Genomic DNA, 21,900 nt, shown 5'->3' with positions numbered 1-21,900 from the left:
TCAGAAATGGCCGGTCGCCGTCATATGAACATTTCCATTATCTGTAGGGAAATCAAATCATATTTAAGTACATATTTCTATTAAATTTGCTTCACTCATATATATTATGCAATTGCTAGAATGTTTATAAACTTTTTTATAATAAAATCTGTTTGTTTTGTTTAAATTTGTATTAATAATAATGAATTAAAAAAGTTGTGTTACTTTTTTTTGGTCACAATAAATTAATGGAGCTGTCTAAATAAACTTGACGTCACACAGTTGCGCCCTCAATTGAGGTATAAACTGTATTTTTAACTACTACTAGTCTTACGCAACCAGTTTCACCGATCATGCAAACATACATTTATTTATATAAATTTAATTATTACATAATTCGTTAATTAATGCGTATAGGTCCATGCAAAATGTAAAAGTAACCTTTAGCGCTCGTAAACTACAACTTTTTAAGCGGTTTATGATTTTTATCGTATTTTAACTTACTTCCAAAAATCTACTTTTTAAACTTAAGTTTTTGTGCAATAATGTTTGTGTATTCTATTTTTTGATGTTTGATTATATTTTATATATATATCTATCTATTTTTAATTGTACTAATATATAATTGCCAATCTTTAAGAAGAATTTCTATTATTATTTTATATGATAATGGACAAATAAAGCTATTCAGTATTCAGTATTATAGTATTCAGTACTTTCAATCGTTATTATTTTAAAAAGCCATCCCTAATGCAATAATGCGGACCAAGTCATCCAGGTCTAATATATATGTTTTTATCAAGTTCTTATGAGAGAAATGAAATAAAAAGGTGTTCAAAGGCCGCTTATTAACTAAGCCAATCATTCGACTATGGTATGGGCACGGATTAATGGGCCTGAGAAAGAACGTAGGCCCCTATTGTTCATTTTAAAGTAAAAAAGAAAAAGATTGTAATTTTGTGCATGTTATTGTAATGTTGTTGTTGTTTTTTTTTGTTATACGGTGGTTGAATTACAGCTCTATGATGACGTACCGAATGAGTATGAACCAATACTAATTATTGGTTATTAATTTATTTACGGTCATCACTTTTTTACAGTGGCACACTGGTGCAACCAAAATAAAACAAAACGAATACATAACAAAATATACAAAAAAACTTAAGAACAGTGCCCAATTTAGTAACAAATGCAAAATAATGTATAATATAATAATAATAATAAAAAGGCCTACTTGTTGTGTAGGTAATTAGGCGTTAATGATATCGAACACCTACCTGGTATAAGACGATGATAATGACAATCTGATTCATGTCGAGGATGCGTGATTTCCTATTGGTTGGTAACATCATTTTAAACTTGAATTGTGCAATGAGTCATCACTCATACTGGATGGGTGACGGAGGGCGGGATAGATGGAAGGAATATTACAAATTCTGTTTTTTAAACTGCCGTCAACTCGCATCCAAATCCGGTGGCGGTTGCTTTAGTTTATGGAAGCAGCGATATTTAAGGGCATTGTCGAAAGTAGTAGGCCTATAATTTTCAGCATCGCCAATGTGGAGAATTGGAAAAAGAGAAGAGAAACACATAAATACCTAATCAGTGGTAGAACTAACCAAACTGTATTTCTTTTAAAACAATGATCAAAATAGGAAGATTGTCTCTGCCGTTACGGACACCAAGTGCTGGAGATACCGTCCCACCCCTATTAGATCAATACGTAAACAGTCGTATTCGCAAAAAGATGACCTCTATATTTAGAGACCACGCCTTCCTTCTGTATTTAGGTACTATAATTAATCAGATTATGATACACGAAAATGATTGAAAACATGCTAGCGGAAAAGGTTATAATTCTAGAAAAATAAACACACGGGACATGTTGCCTATTTTTAGAATTATTATATTCATCTTAACAAGAAGTTTGTACCTGCTCATTTAGGAAGTCGTCTTGTTTATGACGTCAGTGATACGTCATTTAGTCGGCGCTGCAAGCTATACGAAACGAACGTTGAGTATTATTAATATAGTATCGCTACTATCAATCTATTAATAATTTATTATCAAATTATCTGATTCATTATCTATCTACGTGTGCCTTAATAATATTACACTGCAATGAAAGACTCCCTTTATGCATGCGATCACTAGAATTGTATGACGTATGATAGCAGCACCAGTGGGAGTTAGAGCTTCAGCCTGGATTAGTCGCTCCTTGATTCAGCATTTATTCATCTATATATTTTATTTGGATATATCGTACACTTAATTGGAGTCTCAATGAATAATTTAAGACATAACTATTATTTTCTTTTTTTACCTATTTTTAAACAGAAATAATTCCCGAACAGAGAATAAATCAAAGTTAGGGGACCTAATGTTTTTATTTTAGCCTGTATTTATTTAAAACTGAATAAAGCTAATTAAAACCCATCTTCAAGGAAATGGATTTGAACCAGTGACCTGGGGATTCAATGGCTGGATTTACAGTTCTGTCCAAGTAGGCCTAAATGCATTGTTTACAGACTGTTTGCATTATCTACACTGACAGTTATTCGTACAATTGCATCTAAAGGGCACCGGGGCGTTTATTGTTCAGGATGCTTTTTTAGTTTATTATCGAGGGCAGGCGTTTATTCGGAAGAGGCGTTTATTTTTTGGGATTTAATATGGTAACTTGTATAATCAAATAAATACCTCCTTATATGAAAAAAATACAAAACAATTAATATCGAGAAACGATAAAATACAGTAGGCCTAAACATTTTATCAAAATGCTTGGTAAATTGTAGGTCATGTCAATTAATGAATTTTTCTACAAATAGAAATGTGTTGTAATACAATATTGTGCATAATATGCATTTCGCGGGGCGTTTATTTGAGGAAATAAATAAAAACCCAGAGACGCTTACGAAGCGTTTATTCAAAGCGGGGCGTAGGCCTATATTCGATAAACACGGTATATTTTATATTTGATTAAAAAAAAATATATATATATATATTATCATAACATTAATAGCAAACAATGTAGGACCTAAGGCCTGTGGGTATCAGTGATTGGATCTCAATGGAACAAAACAAAAGTAAAACAGCCAGAGCAATTTGTAGAGCATCTAGCCCTTCATCAGTACAAGAAAAATGAATAAAACCAATTGTTTTAATATAAAAATAAGATGTTCATCTATAAGCAGCAACATTTACATAATCAAATTTGCATAATCAAAATAATATTGTTGAATTAACGCTTTTTTATCGTTTCGATTTTCAAGGCAATCTAACAACAACCTTGGTTTTTAATCAAATAATTAGTAGGCCTAATAGTATTTTTTTTAACTTGGCATGGTTTGTTATTGTAGAAACCACCGAAGCGTGAAATTATATTATACGTCGTATATAGAAGGCGCTATTTTACATTACTTAACCAACGACCGGGAGATAGGTAAGTACCACACGGACCAGGCACGAAGTGGAGCAGGTATATAAAATATACCAAATTGGCTGGTTGAGAATTCTCAACTATTACCGCAGTACGCCTGTACGACGAAGCCTACCGGTATAATGGGATAGGCTGATTTCCTTGTTAACTTAAAGGGTCATTTAATTACTGAATTATGATTGGTAGTAAAGGAAATTTACTGGAATCCTATTGGATGGTAAGGTGGTAGTAGGACCATGTCCATCCCATTGCAGTAATAAAGTTGAGCCACCTGCGACTTACAATGTCCTACCATGCTAATGTAGGAGTGGGGAAATGTTATGCTTACTACTGTTTCTTTTAATAATTTAGTACAATTAATAAGAATAAAGAATACACTTAACAATATACAACAAATAACATTACTGTACGATGTAGTTTAACACTGTTCTCAACTATAGTCATTTTGGTATACTTGAGCACAGTGATAAAGAATAGGATAAACTTAACAATATACAACAAATAACATTAATGTACGATCCCGTTTAACACTGTTCTCAACTATAGCCATTTTGGTGTACTTGAGCACAGTGATAAAGAATAGGATAAACTTAACAATATACAACAACAATGTACGATCCCGTTTAACACTGTTCTCAACTATAGTCAGTTTGGTATACAGTACTAGAGCACAGTGATAAAGAATAGGATAAACTTAACAATATACAACAAATAACATTAATGTATGATCCCGTCTAACACTGTTCTCAACTATAGTCATTTTGGTATACTTGAGCACAGTGATAAAGAATAGGATAAACTTACGAATATACAACAAATAACATCAATGTACGATCCTGTTTAACACTGTTCTCAACTATAGTCATTTTGGTATACTTGAGCACAGTGATAAAGAATAGGATAAACTTAACAATATACAACAAATAACATTAATGTATGATCCCGTTTAACACTGTTCTCGACTATCATTTTGGTATATATGAGCACAGTGATAAAGAATAGGATAAACTTAACAATATACAACAAATAACATTAATGTATGATCCCGTTTAACACTGTTCTCAACTATAGTCATTTTGGTATACTTGAGCACAGTGATAAAGAATAGGATAAACTTAACAATATACAACAATAACATTAATGTATGATCCCGTTTAACACTGTTCTCGACTATAGTCATTTTGGTATACTTGAGCACATTGATAAAGAATAGGATAAACTTAACAATATACAACAAATAACATTAATGTACGATCCCGTTTAACACTGTTCTCGACTATAGTCATTTTGGTATACTTGAGCACAGTGATAAAGAATAGGATAAACTTAACAATATACAACAAAAATGTACGATCCAGTTTAACACTGTTCTCAACTATAGTCATTTTGGTATACTTGAGCACAGTGATAAAGAATAGGATAAACTTAACAATATACAACAAATAACATTAATGTATGATCCTGTTTAACACTGTTCTCGACTATCATTTTGGTATACTTGAGCACAGTGATAAAGAATAGGATAAACTTAACAATATACAACAAATAACATTAATGTATGATCCCGTTAAACACTGTTCTCAACTTTAGTCATTTTGGTATACTTGAGCACAGTGATAAAGAATAGGATAAACTTAACAATATACAACAAATAACATTAATGTACGATCCCGTTTAACACTGTTCTCGACTATAGTCATTTTGGTATACTTGAGCACAGTGATAAAGAATAGGATAAACTTAACAATATACAACAAATAACATTAATGTATGATCCCGTTTAACACTGTTCTCGACTATAGTCATTTTGGTATACTTGAGCACAGTGATAAAGAATAGGATAAACTTAACAATATACAACAAATAACATTAATGTATGATCCCGTTTAACACTGTTCTCGACTATCATTTTGGTATACTTGAGCACAGTGATAAAGAATAGGATAAACTTAACAATATACAACAAAAATGTACGATCCAGTTTAACACTGTTCTCAACTATAGTCATTTTGGTATACTTGAGCACAGTGATAAAGAATAGGATAAACTTAACAATATACAACAAATAACATTAATGTATGATCCCGTTTAACACTGTTCTCGACTATCATTTTGGTATACTTGAGCACAGTGATAAAGAATAGGATAAACTTAACAATATACAACAAATAACATTAATGTATGATCCCGTTTAACACTGTTCCCGACTATAGTCATTTTGGTATACTTGAGCACAGTGATAAAGAATAGGATAAACTTAACAATATACAACAAAAATGTACGATCCAGTTTAACACTGTTCTCAACTATAGTCATTTTGGTATACTTGAGCACAGTGATAAAGAATAGGATAAACTTAACAATATACAACAAAAAACATTAATGTACGTTCCCGTTTAACACTGTTCTCAACTATAGTCATTTTGGTATACTTGAGCACAGTGATAAAGAATAGGATAAACTTAACAATATACAACAAATAACATTAATGTACGATCCCGTTTAACACTGTTCTCGACTATAGTCATTTTGGTATACTTGAGCACAGTGATAAAGAATAGGATAAACTTAACAATATACAACAAAAATGTACGATCCAGTTTAACACTGTTCTCAACACTATAGTCATTTTGGTATACTTGAGCACAGTGATAAAGAATAGGATAAACTTAACAATATACAACAAAAAACATTAATGTACGATCCCGTTTAACACTGTTCTCAACTATAGTCATTTTGGTATACTTGAGCACAGTGATAAAGAATAGGATAAACTTAACAATATACAACAAATAACATTAATGTATGATCCCGTTTAACACTGTTCTCGACTATAGTCATTTTGGTATACTTGAGCACAGTGATAAAGAATAGGATAAACTTAACAATATACAACAAAAATGTACGATCCAGTTTAACACTGTTCTCAACTATAGTCATTTTGGTATACTTGAGCACAGTGATAAAGAATAGGATAAACTTAACAATATACAACAAAAAACATTAATGTACGTTCCCGTTTAACACTGTTCTCAACTATAGTCATTTTGGTATACTTGAGCACAGTGATAAAGAATAGGATAAACTTAACAATATACAACAAATAACATTAATGTACGATCCCGTTTAACACTGTTCTCGACTATAGTCATTTTGGTATACTTGAGCACAGTGATAAAGAATAGGATAAACTTAACAATATACAACAAAAATGTACGATCCAGTTTAACACTGTTCTCAACACTATAGTCATTTTGGTATACTTGAGCACAGTGATAAAGAATAGGATAAACTTAACAATATACAACAAAAAACATTAATGTACGATCCCGTTTAACACTGTTCTCAACTAAAGTCATTTTGGTATACTTGAGCACAGTGATAAAGAATAGGATAAACTTAACAATATACAACAAATAACATTAATGTACGATCCCGTTTAACACTGTTCTCGACTATAGTCATTTTGGTATACTTGAGCACAGTGATAAAGAATAGGATAAACTTAACAATATACCACAAAAATGTACGATCCAGTTTAACACTGTTCTCAACTATAGCCATTTTGGTATACTTGAGCACAGTGATAAAGAATAGGATAAACTTAACAATATACAACAAATAACATTAATGTATGATCCCGTTTAACACTGTTCTCGACTATAGTCATTTTGGTATACTTGAGCACAGTGATAAAGAATAGGATAAACTTAACAATATACAACAAATAACATCAATGTACGATCCCGTTTAACACTGTTCTCAACTATAGTCATTTTGGTATACTTGAGCACAGTGATAAAGAATAGGATAAACTTAACAATATACAACAAATAACATCAATGTACGATCCCGTTTAACACTGTTCTCAACTATAGTCATTTTGGTATGCTTGAGCACAGTGATAAAGAATAGGATAAACTTAACAATATACAACAAAAATGTACGATCCAGTTTAACACTGTTCTCAACTATAGTCATTTTGGTATACTTGAGCACAATATACAACAAATAACATTAATGTACACGATCCTGTTTAACACTGTTCTCAACTATAGTCATTTTCATATACTTGAGCACAGTGATAATATGAAAAACATAATAACACTATAATATTTGTAGATGAATGACGCAGACACGTACATATATGTTCATAAGTAATTGATATAAATTGACTTTTAAAAGTGGAATTAACACAAATGATTGTAGATAAATATGACGTGAATTGCACGTACATTATGTTGATGAGTAGTATATTTATATAAATCGACTTTGAAAAGTGAAATAACACTATTAGTTGTACACTATTGATCATATATGAATATGACGTGAATTGCACGTACATATGTTGATGAGTAGGCCTATATTGATATAATTGACTTCGAAAAGTGAAATAACACTGATTTGTAAATGAATATGACGTGGACACGTACATATATTGATTAGTATATTGATATAAATCGACTTTTAAAAGTCAAATTAACACTAATATTTGTAGATGAATATGACTTGGACACGATTTACATATGTTGATGAGTATATTGATATAAATCGACTTTTAAAAGTGAAATAACACTAATATTTGTAGATGAACATGACGTGGACACGTACGGTACATAATGTTGATGAGTATATTGATATAAATCGACTTTTAAAAGTGAAATAACACTATTGATTGTAGATGAATATGACGTGGACAAGTATATTTATTGATGAGTATATTGATAAATCGACTTTTAAAAGTGAAATAACACTAATATTTTATAGATGAATATGACGTGGACACGTACATATGTTGATGAGTATATTGATATAAATCGACTTTTAAAAGTGGAATTAACACTATTGATTGTAGACGTGAATTGCACGTACATATTATGTTGATGAGTGTATTGATATAAATCGACTAAACGTTAAATAACACTATCTTGTACAAGTACCCTCACTTGCAATGATGAAGGGCTAGTGTTGCCCGAAAACTCTGCTAACTTTTCTAACTTTATCGTTTTGATTTAGCTTTTCGCTTCTTTTTTTGTATCTCCATTGAGACCACAGCATTGTTATTATTTCAGTATTTTGCCTTTGGATTTACTAATATTAAAAGTGAAATAACACTAATGACTGTAAATGATATGACATTTATGTTGATGTATATATTTTTGTATATATAATATGCACACGTACATACGTTGATAGGTATTGATATAAATAGATTTTTAAAAGTACGGTAATAGACACTTTATTTGTAGATGAATACGACATGGACAAGTTGCAATAAATTCTATTGTTATATCGTATTGATATAAATCGACTTTTTTAAAGTGGAATAACACTAAAATGTATAGATGGATATGGCCTCAACAAGTATTGTATTAAGCGCTACTGTATATTGATAGACTTCATACCTGTAATGTCAATGAAATCTGGAAACAAGAATTGTGTTTGATCCTCCTAATAGTATTCTAATAATCTTGGTTTGTAAAGGAGGCATGACAAATCTAAACGCATAGCCAGGGGAGGAGTTGGAGTTTCGAACAAACTCCCCTGTGCCCGTCCTACGGTTTTTGTGAACTTTTTAGTAGCGTGCAAACGCGACTCTACAGCTCACTATGTCGGTCGGTCGGTAAACACCAACTCAAATTTGAGCACGCGACTGCAGCCATGTATAGGCCTATGGCCTGTTTATACTAGAAATCAGCAGTGAAAGTATATGTAAATAATATGTGTTAATATAGAATTAGTTTTTTTTATTTAATAAATAGTATTAAAGTTGATCTTATTCTTTATCTGTGATTAATTATACTCAAATGACTATAGTTTAAAACAGTATTAAACGGCATCGTACATTAATGTTATTTGCTGTTTATTCGAAGTTTATCCTATTCTTTATCACTGTGCTCAAGTATACCAAAATGACTATAGTCGAGAACAGTGTTAAACGGGATCGTACATTAATGTTATTTGTTGTATATTGTTAAGTTTATCCTATTCTTTATCACTGTGCTCAAGTATACCAAAATGACTATAGTCGAGAACAGTGTTAAACGGGATCATACATTAATGTTATTTGTTGTATATTATTAAGTTTATCCTATTCTTTATCACTGTGCTCAAGTATACCAAAATGACTATAGTTGAGAACAGTGTTAAACTGGATCGTACATTAATGTTATTTGTTGTATATTATTAAGTTTATCCTATTCTTTATCACTGTGCTCAAGTATACCAAAATGACTATAGTTGAGAACAGTGTTAAACGGGATCATAGGCCTACATTAATGTTATTTGTTGTATATTATTAAGTTTATCCTATTCTTTATCACTGTGCTCAAGTATACCAAAATGACTATAGTTGAGAACAGTGTTAAACGGGATCGTACATTAATGCTATTTGTTGTATATTATTAAGTTTATCCTATTCTTTATCACTGTGCTCAAGTATACCAAAATGACTATAGTTGAGAACAGTTTTAAACGGGATCGTACATTAATGTTATTTGTTGTATAATGTTAAGTTTATCCTATTCTTTATCACTGTTCTCAAGTATACCAAAATGACTATAGTTGAGAACAGTGTTAAACGGGATCGTACATTAATGTTATTTGTTGTATATTGTTAAGTTTATCCTATTCTTTATCACTGTGCTCAAGTATACCAAAATGACTATAGTTGAGAACAGTTTTAAACGGGATCGTACATTAATGTTATTTGTTGTATAATGTTAAGTTTATCCTATTCTTTATCACTGTTCTCAAGTATACCAAAATGACTATAGTTGAGAACAGTGTTAAACGGGATCGTACATTAATGTTATTTGTTGTATATTGTTAAGTTTATCCTATTCTTTATCACTGTGCTCAAGTATACTAAAATGACTATAGTTGAGAACAGTGGTAAACTGGATCGTACATTAATTCTATCCTTTGCTTTACTGTACTTTGATTTGATAAGCAAGTTTGGTTGCCCCGCCCCCATATGCTGCCTACTAAATTAGGATTCCCTAGCTTTTCTATAAAAATTGAAGTACCCACAATGCACGTTATACGGAAGTCATAGTCTTGTAAAATACAGACACAATAGTTTTTATCGTATTGTTTTCATTTAAATATCACTAAGATTGTCTTAAACTACAAACAACTAAAATTAGTGAAGGTATGCTAGTGTTTCTAAATGTTTACTACTTGTAGTATTAATACAATTTGGATTATATCATTTTCCAGAAAGGTAGTAAAAAACATAAAATAGTTGAGAATTCTCAACTAGCCAGGATGGTATAGGAAATATAGCTCAGTGGAGAGAGGATCCGGAGCTGGGGTTAGTGTTGGTTACTTGTTGGTTAGCACCTTGTTGTTTATCGGTGTTGTTTATTTTCGCATTTCATTGTATATGCACTAGCCTACATGTATATTAGAGCCTATCAGCCCTAGTTAATAGTGGCCGCCTTAATAGTTTTATTAAATAGTTTTATTTGTATGAGGAGATTTACATTTTATAGGCGGCTTCGCTTCACACACTAACTTTATTATTAATATTATTAATATTATTAGCCAGCAAGGGGAGGGGGGGGGGGGATTTGGGGTGGAGATGGGGATGTACTTAATTAATAATTATAGTTGTACTTCCACACAATTTTTAATATGTTATACAGGTTCCAAGATACAATTACTAGGTAGGGGCCTAATAGATAGTTTAAATTTCTTTACATACAAACAAATGAAAGATACAATTCTGAAAAGCTAAAAACTTAATATTAATATTTCACTCCACAATCAATCAGATGTCAGAATGTCATTCTACTTCTTGACACCGACCAACAGAATACCGTACTCATAGTCTAAGTGTGTCTTTTATATATCTATATTTTGCACATTGTGAATCATTAAGTGAGCAAGGAGTAGACAACTATCTTTTTGCAATTTTTTTTTAGTCGCATTTTTTTCAAGGTGCTGCTTTAGCCAGGTACGTCCCAAGAGGACTACTCATTCAGAAGCTAAAGCAAGCAGCAGTTATAGTTCTAGAGGCCGACGTTTTTGGTACTTTGTAAACTATCACGGGTCATGCTAAAATTACAAACCCCAAAGCACGGCTGGAAAAAGAGAGTCTGTCAACATTGGCCAGTATTATAATAATTCACTGTCTAATAATCAAAACATTATTTCTGGTATTTACAATGAGTCCCATTGACTGTCAATCTAGTTTTTGGTTGTAATAGGACATAATTTGTTGACACTTCAAGCATCAGCTAGGCTTGATGAAGTGACCCACAGACTTGACATTAGCAATAAAATAAACTAAAGTGACAGAAATTGAGTCTGTTTAGTATAATAAAGTAATATTATTTAGACATCATCTTTTACAGATTCAGTAGTTTTTATTTTGCACAATTATGACATATCAAAGTATGAAAGTATCAAATACAAAAAGTTATTCACTTCTGTAACAAAAAAATAATTTCCTGTATAAATTTAACAGAAAAGAAACGTTTAATTATAACCCAAAAACCATTGTCTGACAGACAATTTAAGATTTTTTTGCTTTAAATTACATTTTATTTCAGGTAAATAATTATCATTATTATTATTATTATATCAATATTTATAAAGCGTCAATTCAAAGACCGAGGTACAAAATCAAAGGCGCTGGGCATGTTAGTGGTCGAAAAAATGAGTTTTGAGCAATTTTTTAAATAAGGCAACAGAATAACTATTATGTGACAATAAAATAACAAAAAATATTTTTCAGGGGGACAATATATCTTTAAAACTGTTACGTCAACGAGCAGCGTTTTTAGTAAGAAATATTTCTTATTTATTTTGACAATGGATTCATTACCAGTTACAAACAAGAATTGGCGAACTACATTTGAACGGATTGAGAAATTTATATCAAATACTTATTTTACAGATGTCAATTTATATGGTCGGTACGTAGCATATAAATATATCAATGCAATATTTATTTGTTGATATTTGTAATACCATTTATTTTCTGGAAAGTATTTTGTGGCTTCCACAATGAATAATTATGCCTGTAAAATTTGTGATCATGTTTTAGAATTTTTTTTAAAAAGGTTATATGGAGAAAGGCAATCAGTGGATGACATAAGCACTTCTGGACAGACTGGACGAATCTCATATGAAACAGCTATTGGTCTCGAATACAAGAGAGCAACAATAGGACAGTCATTTGGACCAACGTAAGTATCTGATATGTTAATTAAAATATGTCTATTGTTTTCTATATCTTCAGTACCACAATAATAATAGTATATATCATTTTTATTTCTGTAGATGGGCAACACATTGGTTTTTAATTTGTATAAATATTCCTACAGAATGGATAGGAAAAGAAGTTCACCTGGTTTGGAATTCAAATTCAGAAGCTATGGTACGTATAGATTTTTGCTGGAGGGCTTAATAATCTAATTTTGGTGTGGCACAAACATTACTGAGGGTAACATTTTTCAACAACTCACAGTCCTTATATATTTGCAAAGTAGCATTGACGGAAAAAAGTAATAATCATTTAATTCATTTTTCTTTATTTCGTAATTGTACATGTACAGATACAATGCTCATAACATATTATAAAACAATACAATAAAAATACAAAAGCCCATGGACCACAAACTGGTAATATGTGTACATTAAATTAAATCTCTTGGAGTGAAAGTAATAATAATTGTTTTATTTTACCAAATCATTATTCTAAAAAAAAGTCACTTTAGCCACTAGATGATATTTTTCAGTTGGGTAATAACACTTCACAATACCTATATTGTATGTTGTACAGATTTGGAAAAATGGTGTTGCTCTAAAAGGCTTTAACAATGATAGAAATGATTTTATAATATCAAAACAACTCAGGGAGGACCAATTAAGGTAACTCAGTATATTTATTATAATATTCTATTATTAAATATTCTTATTTTAGACAGATTGCCAATAATAGATATACTAGAAAGTGAGTTCATTAACTGTCCTCAGAGATTGCAAACATGTTCTTCTACACAAAGTCTTTGGGTGATTTGAACCCAGCACCTTGCAATCGGTAGTCAAGCAGCTAACCACCAAGCTACAACTCCACTAAATAAAGATTAAAATAACAGGCTTTATATTAAGTTAATGAATATTTGAGATGTTCTTTTATTGTAGTCATACATTTCACATCGAAATGGCATGCAATTCAATGTCTGGTGCAGGAGACCATTTTATAGGGCCACCAAAACCTGACAAGATGTTTACTTTATCTACATGTCAAATTGCTATTTTTAATCGACAAGTTTACCATCTAATTCAAGATTTAGACATCCTTCTATGTATTGCTAAAGTAAGTTAATACAGTAGTTATGTGTTGCATATAAATTCATGAATTGAAAAGAGAATGACTTTGTGTATAATTAAGATAATTTCATTTCATTTCATTATTTATTTGGTCTATGATACCATCAACTCTCAAAATATTTCAATAATAACATGTTAATATAAAATTCAGTGTCTTAGTTTAGTCATGTTCCATGGTACATTATATCCAGAAGAATAGAATTTTCAACCAACTGCACCGCAAAATAGTACCTACTACATTATCCTCTTTCAGAAACTGAAGAGGTCCAATTGTCAATAGCTTTGTATAAAGTTATTAAAATAATTTTTGGCAATTCCTTTTGGTAAGTTAGTTTAAACCCTATGTTAAATCACCAGACAAAATTCTGTTTTATTAACAATTGTCAATGCATAATTCCAATTTAACAATAGAACCTGATATTTTAGGAACTTCCAGAGGACACCCCAAGGAAATACCAAGCTCTTTATACTGCCAATGAGATGGTCAACTTGTCTTGTAGTCATGAATCAACTGGTTACAGTAAAGCACGTAGTCTGTCTTCAGAATTCTTCAATCAGCATAATGGTGACTCCCAGCTTACTGTACATGCTATGGGGCATGCCCATATTGATACAGGTACATAATATACACCATTGTTTTGCATAACTTATTTATAATTTTGAACTTTTTTAAAAATGTCATCCTTTCAATTTATTTCTTTTTTTTAAAAGCATGGTTGTGGCAGTATGATGAAACAAAACGGAAATGTGCCAGAAGTTGGGCATCGACTATTCAATTGATGGACAGTTACCCAGATTACAAATTTGTTTGTTCTCAGGTTTGTTGCTGGTTGCCTTATGATATAAATGTATTAAGCGAGCATCACATATTTGGACAACATTGGGCTGGCCATGATTGGTAACAAGTTTTAAATGTAATAGTTATTTAAAACAAAAACTATCCCACTACATTTTTGGTGTCGCGATCCCTCTACAATGTTACCACATTTTCATTGATATAGTCAATATGGTATTTTCTGTAGGCCCAGCAGTACGAATGGGTGAAAGACTCCTATCCAGAACTCTATCAACGTATTTCAAAGTTTGTTGATGATGGCAGATTTATTCCTGTTGGAGGAACCTGGGTAGAGATGGATGGCAACCTACCCAGTGGTGAGGCATTTGTGAGGCAGTTTATTTACGGACAGCGCTTTTTTCAGAAGGAATTTGGCATAAAGTGTAAAGAGGTATTGAACATCTTTGTATTTAAATTATTAATTACTTAGGGAAATTTCCTTCTAAGTTGTAGTACATTTTTTAAAGTTTTGAAAAGAATACATGTTAAAACTTTGATTTTTTTAGGATGGTCTGGGAAAGATAACTTATCTATACAAGTTTAATTGTTTTATCTTTTCAGTTCTGGCTTCCTGATACATTTGGATATTCTGCTCAATTGCCACAGATAATGAGCAGTGCTGGCATTCAAAGATTCCTCACGCAGAAGCTTAGCTGGGGTCTCATAAATACATTTCCGGTATTCTATATTTATGTGCTTATAAGTTAGACACTTTAATATTTAAATTGACTGTATTATCAGATGCTTTGTGAATAGTTTTTGCATACTGATTATTGTAGCATCAGCATATTGATTTAACACAAAAAAAAACTTTTGTAAAGCCTAATGGCTTGTTTCTATTATTTTACTACCCATTTATTACCCATGTACGGTCAAAATGTATTTTTTAAATTCATTATTTGATTTACATGAATTATATAACAATGATAGTGTATTGGTTTATAAAGTACAGGTGCAGTATATACAGTAATAAATCATAAATATATTAAATGTTATAAATCTAACATTTTTATAGCATCATACTTTTTGGTGGCAAGGAATTGATGGAACTAAATGTTTAACTCATTTTCCACCAGCTGATTCTTATGGGACATCGGCAACAGCTGCAGATGTAAGTACCTTTTCAAAGATGTTTTAATGTTCCTCTGTCATACAAGATAATCTATCCAATCTGGAAACATGAAATTACTTTATAATCACTGATTTGTGTAATATTCAATGCGTTTAAAATTGGGGTGATAATTTGTATTCATTATTGAAGAAGATGAAGATTAAATTGACTTTAATATGAATATACATGTGGTGCTATGAAATTAATGGGATGTAGTTTTAGAGGGTTTAATTAGCATTATAAAGTAATACATTCCATTGGCCATATTTCACCATTGCAGACTTGAAAACCTGGACATTCTTCTTGGTCCAAAAACCTGGTCACAAACTACATTAACAAAAGGACTAACATAAAATTCTTTTTTTTTCAGGTACTTAATAGTGTTGGTAAGCTAAAAGACAAGGGACGAACTAGGAACACAGTTTTGCTTTTTGGTTTTGGAGATGGAGGAGGAGGACCAACGTATGTATGATTTCTATTTTTATAAATTGTATATGGATACTTGTTTGTAGTGTATGTACAGTATGTGTTTATCTATTAAATTATCATTTTTAGAGAAGATATGTTAGAAAGACTAGACCGACTGAAGGATGTGGATAGAATTCCAAAGTAAGTTTTCTTGGGATTTATTTTTGTGTACTTCTATTTGCAAACTTAAACTACTACTGTTTACAAGGACTTTTCATGCTTAGCTTATCTGGATAAACCAAAAATTGCCTGTTTCCTTTTGGCAGAGAGCTTTTCAATAATGGACTAATCCACCAACCACAACCTCATAAGGCCACGCCCTAACATACCACCATCTCCAAAAATTATGATAATTATCGTTACCTATACTTTTTATTAGAATATCACAGTCTACTCCTGATCAGTTTTTTGATGTCATTGAAAAAGAATCTAGCAATCTTTGTCGCTGGATTGGAGAGCTTTATCTGGAATTACACCAAGGGACATTTACCACACAAGCAATGGTATGCTTGTCATATTATTTTGGCTAAATGCTTTACTATCATTATCTAATCTTTTTGATGAAATTTGTCATATTGTACTCAAAATCTCAAATTTTTTTGTAGTTAAAAAGGAAAAACAGAAGACTAGAATTCATGATGCACAACATTGAATTTATATATTCAATGTTGGTTGCTGTGAATGACATCAAATATCCCAGCATGCAACTTGATACTATGTGGAAGAAACTGTTAATAAATCAGTTCCATGATGTTTTACCAGGTAGCTGCATTGAATTGGTTAGTATATGAAGTAATTACATTACATTACAACATGTTGCACAAATATTAAAATAAATAAATGAATACTGTACCTACATTATTTTCAGCAATACCTTTCCTAGCTTTAGGTCTCCCAGTTGTAGTCAGCCATTAGTAGAATATATTCCATCCTCTTATTTAGCCACGTAGTTTTCATTCTTCCTTGCCTATTTGTTTTCCTTCACTTCAGTAAATAATTATTTTATATGTTTGAATAGGTTGTTCAAGATGCCTTGAAATTGTATGATGAAATTGAAACAGAAGGGAGCAACCTGTTGCAGTTAGGAATCAAAGCTATAACTCAACACAAAGATAATGAAGTAGGTTTTGAGATAAGTAGCAATAAATGCTGAATATATATCTCTAGTTGTTTTCCAGAAGTATTCCAGTCGTAGTATCTTGTCTTTTTAAATCTATCAATAGAGAGCCTTTGATTTCCAATGACCAAAGTATGTTATGTTAATACACTGTGCGCATACAGGGATATTGTGACATGTTTTCTAACTCAGTTTTGAAAGTTTCTAGGTCCAGAAGACGCCCGACACACACAATCGATAAAACTGACCTAGGTACTGTAGGTTCTCTCAAATCAAAAGCTCCCTATTAGTGAAATTGCTATGATCCGCTCCTGAGTATCTTAAGAATAATAATAATAATGATAAGCATGACTCCCGCCGTAGTGGCTTGAAGTCTTCACCGATGCAACAAGACTGATCATTCCACTGACTGGTGTTTTTTGGGTCCTAGGATCAATAATGATGTTAAATTTTAATCTTTATCATTTTTATCATAAATTTTAAAATGCTTGTAATTTTTATCTTAAGTTTTAATGTGCGTAATTTTAAGATTTATCATTTGATGTATTTACGGCACTCTGGTCAATTTTTTGGATATATATGTTATTAGTATCTTGTCTCTTGCAATATAGGGGGAGAATGAAATATTCCTAATCAACACACATTGTTGGGATAGGTCAGAAGTTGTGACGATATCAGGTGATATATTTAAATCAACTCAACCAAAGAACAAGAAACAGAAGACAGATATTAAAACTGCTTTAAATAGCTGTGGAGAAACACTTGGTAAGGTTTTATCTTAGGTCTTAAAACATGGTTATTCTTCTTTATTAGATAGAGTGGTTAATAAAAGGGATACTAAATTTTACTTCTTATTATCAATAAGTTATAACTTAATTTACAAGTTTCTGTTTTAACAGAACTTTACAATATTTTATACATTCAATCTTTAGCCTTAGTTGAGGTACCATCTATGGGTTACAGTATTTTGCAAAGTCCTGAAGACAAACCAATTCCCTGCACTGTCAAGATTGAAGACGAATTTGCAATTATGGATAATGGATTGTTAACTGCTTACATAGACAGGACAGGAAGGGTCTGTAAACTACTACACAAGCGAACTGGCCGGTACATTGACAAATTTCACAGTGTTTTTATTATTTTATAGTTAATACAGATATATATTATATTTAATACTTCATTCTGGACAAATCTCCCTTTTCCTCTCTGCTTTTGCTCTCCAATGTGAATTATTGTTTTTATTTATTTATTTTATGTGTTTAAACCGTTTTTTAGAAATGCTTTTAAGGAAGATGCCAGTGAAGCTTTTTATGGCAACCAGTTTGTTTTATTTGATGATGTTCCTTTATATTGGGATGCATGGGATGTGATGGATTATCACATGGAAACCAGGTAATTCAGACCAACATAGTCAATCACTGATATGGAAATGAAAAATACAATGTAATAACCTGCTGTATTAAAATACCATAAAGCATGCCTGTAGCTATCATTCAGTGTAAGGACTGGATTGCAAGTTACCAATAGAATGAGGCATGGGCATATTTTTTGAAATTATATATAACAATAATCTAAATTGAAAATAAGATCTTTCTTGTGCTATGTTGTCTTAGTCAAATCAAATTATTATTATTATTGTTTATTTCAGATCACCAATAACAAATATTAAAGCACAGACTTCAATAACTGAAGATTGTGGTTTAAGATGTGCAGTTTCATATAAACTGGCAATAAGTGAAAAGAGTTGGATTAAGCAAGACATTGTGCTAGATGCTTGTGCACACAATCTGGTGTTTAACACACAAGTAATTTTTTATTTATTTTTTTTAAATAATTTTTTTTGTTCTACACTATCAAAGTGTATGACAAAAAAGTGTGATGTGCCCAAATATCGTAGCGATATGCCCAAATATCGTAGTGATGATATGACATGTCCATATAGGGGCGCATAACATGTTTTTGTCACATAAAGTTTGATAGTGTAGACCAAGCTTTAGCTTACTATGGAATTTCTATGGAAGACTTCCAATCAGTAGTTATCATTATTATTAAATGATCGATGTTTATTATACTGTAAGTTTCTTAAAATACAATTTGTCTTTAAATCTGTTTTTTAGGTTGAATGGCATGAAAGTCATAAGTTACTTAAAGTAGAATTTCCGTTAGATGTTCGCACATTGAATGCTACTTATGAGATCCAGTTTGGGCATCTGCAGAGGCCGACTCATGGCAACACGTCATGGGATTGGGCAAAATATGAGGTGTGTCTACTTTGCTTTGTTGTACAGTATTACTAATTTTTTTTATAGGATTGATAGTGCACATTATTGTATTACTGTATTCAATAGATTCTCTGTGTTAAAGAGTACAAATAACTTTCGTACCAGAATTTGGTTAATTGACCTTTCAGTTTAATAATTTTATATTAGTAATATTTATTACATCATCGTTGAAGGCTACATGAGCAGGAGAAAGGCAGAGAGGAAAATCAAGTGATGGCAGTGATAAAACAAATGCAGATGATAGTGGCCAGCCGTCTTAGTGAAATTGGCACATGGTTATTTATGTGATTTTATATTATAGGTTGTTGGTCACAAATGGGCAGATATGTCTGAATTTGGGTTTGGAGTTTCATTGTTGAATGATTGCAAGTATGGGTTTTCAGCCAAAGACAATGTTCTCAGCATGTCTCTGTAAGTATATTTTTATACTATTAAATATGAATATCAAAAGTATTGTTTGCTTTAGTATAATTTGTATCTTTAAAGTTTAATTTTAATTTCTATAACAAGAATAAGTTTTAATTTAACAGATTGAGATCTTCTAAAAGCCCGGATGCAAATGCAGATATGGGAACACATCATTTCAACTACTCGGTTCTACCACATACAGGTAAGGATATAACAGAATCTCCTTTGGGGAACACTTTGTTGGGTTGTAAAGTTATCTCATTAATTTTATAAATGATGGTATTCATTATTGTTTGTTTTAATTTAAAAGTAATTAGATCTTGTTATAATTAATTGTGATTTATTTTCTTCAGGAACCTTTCAAGAAGCTAGAGTAGTACAAGCTGCTTATGATTTCAACAACCCTCTTCAAGTCATGGCTGTCAAATCACCCACTCTTGGTGCAAAAATTATGTCTTATTTCAAAGTGTCCAATCCTGCGATCATTCTGGATACAATTAAAAAGGTAATTAAGACATTGTTTAAGTTCTTTGCTAACTGTCTTGTAAATGAATGTTAATATATAAATAAGAGTAACCAGCCCACTAATTAAACAGCTGTTAGAGCCTCAACATTTTGATAAATCATTTTCCAGATAATGCTTTTTCAAATTCTAATTATCAATATAAAAGGTAAGGCGGGGCAAACAATTTATTTAAAATTATTTTATGTTTATTGTATGTTACATACAGGCTGAAGATCGAGATGATGCATTGGTTGTTCGGTTATACGAAGCTTATGGTGGCCACTCAACCGGATTTTTAATAACCAGTTTACCATTCCAGCATGCTATCAGGTAAATTGATTCAGAGTATATTCAGATCTCAAGTATGGATGAAGTATGTAAACAAATTCATTTTTAAGGACTCTTTAATTGTGTTAGTAATTAAATTGCTTTTTTAACCAAGCTGCCTAATACATTATAATTTTTTTTTGTCAATGTTCAACTCTCCTCACAGGGAGACTTTATTTGTATATAGGCCATCAACCTATTTGTATTTATATGTATGTATGCCAAAATCAATTTCCTTTTATGATGGACCAATAAATATCATCTTATCTTATATGCAAATTTGACTGCAAGAACAATTAAGGAATTAATCAAAACATTTTCTAGGAACAAATTAGCAAACGTTTCCAGGAATTAGAATAGAAGTACAATTATGAACTTACCTTACTTTATATGCATGTACTATTTATTGCAGATGCAATATTTTGGAGGAATTAAAACCCACGGAAACAATGGATATCAACAATGGTACCATTCAACTTCATCTAAACCCATTCCAGATTATCAGCCTTATCTTAAGTTTTGATTTAATTTAATTGTACTTACTGTATCATAACTAAAATAAGATACATTATACCAAAAATTGTTTACTTAGTAGAGTAGTCAAAATTATGTTTAAATACAATAATATCATGTTTTACAAAAGAATAAAAGAATTTTGAATGTTGAAATAAACATACTGTGCAATTCTTTCCGCCAAACAGTTTACCGATTCTGAGTGGGAACTGAAAGTTCTACAGAGGTATTATATCCTTATCATTATAATTTTTGAATACCATAATTTTACTTACTGTACCATAAGTAAAATAAGATATATTATACCAAAAATTGTTCACTTAGTAGAGTAGTCAAAGTTATTTACAATAAGAAAATGTTTTATAAAAGAATAAAAGAATCTTCAAGACTGAAATAAACATACAGTACAGTACTGTGTAATTATTTCCGCCAAACAATTACTGATTCTGAGCTGGAACTGAAAGTTATACAGAGGTATTATATCCTTTTTTCAATACTTTCTGTCAATGATAGTTCACTCCAGGAATGAAAGTTTATATTGTATGCATGACTAGTTTCATTGTAAAATACAA

The 21,900-nt window shown here is 31.2% G+C and overlaps 1 protein-coding gene across 1 annotated transcript; it reads left to right on the top strand.

The window, feature by feature from the left end:
- The first annotated feature begins 12,077 nt into the window (after positions 1-12,077).
- On the top strand, positions 12,078-21,690 carry LOC140039669 (alpha-mannosidase 2C1-like). Its single transcript, XM_072085285.1, has 25 exons — positions 12,078-12,342; positions 12,490-12,615; positions 12,710-12,806; positions 13,212-13,300; positions 13,574-13,748; positions 14,189-14,378; positions 14,474-14,580; positions 14,785-14,988; positions 15,159-15,275; positions 15,613-15,708; positions 16,079-16,170; positions 16,264-16,317; positions 16,556-16,679; positions 16,782-16,955; positions 17,195-17,296; positions 17,905-18,058; positions 18,226-18,400; positions 18,569-18,685; positions 18,942-19,098; positions 19,411-19,554; positions 19,877-19,986; positions 20,106-20,185; positions 20,337-20,488; positions 20,715-20,818; positions 21,228-21,690. Exons 1-25 carry the CDS (start codon positions 12,239-12,241, stop codon positions 21,346-21,348), a joined length of 3,165 nt encoding a protein of 1,054 aa, XP_071941386.1. The 5' UTR covers positions 12,078-12,238; the 3' UTR covers positions 21,349-21,690.
- The last annotated feature ends 210 nt before the right edge of the window (positions 21,691-21,900 follow it).

The sequence above is a fragment of the Antedon mediterranea genome, chromosome 2, assembly GCF_964355755.1.
Source record: "Antedon mediterranea chromosome 2, ecAntMedi1.1, whole genome shotgun sequence".
Lineage (NCBI taxonomy): Eukaryota > Metazoa > Echinodermata > Crinoidea > Comatulida > Antedonidae > Antedon > Antedon mediterranea.
This window is presented reverse-complemented; position numbering and strand designations above follow the sequence as displayed.

Bases quoted from the DNA above. Each gene is read 5' to 3' on its own strand.
- LOC140039669 (XM_072085285.1), top strand. From the start codon at position 12,239: ATGGATTCATTACCAGTTACAAACAAGAATTGGCGAACTACATTTGAA. The intron at 18,059-18,225 runs GTAAGGTTTTAT...TTCAATCTTTAG, and splicing joins TAGCTGTGGAGAAACACTTG to CCTTAGTTGAGGTACCATCT. The intron at 19,987-20,105 runs GTAAGTATATTT...TTAATTTAACAG, and splicing joins AATGTTCTCAGCATGTCTCT to ATTGAGATCTTCTAAAAGCC.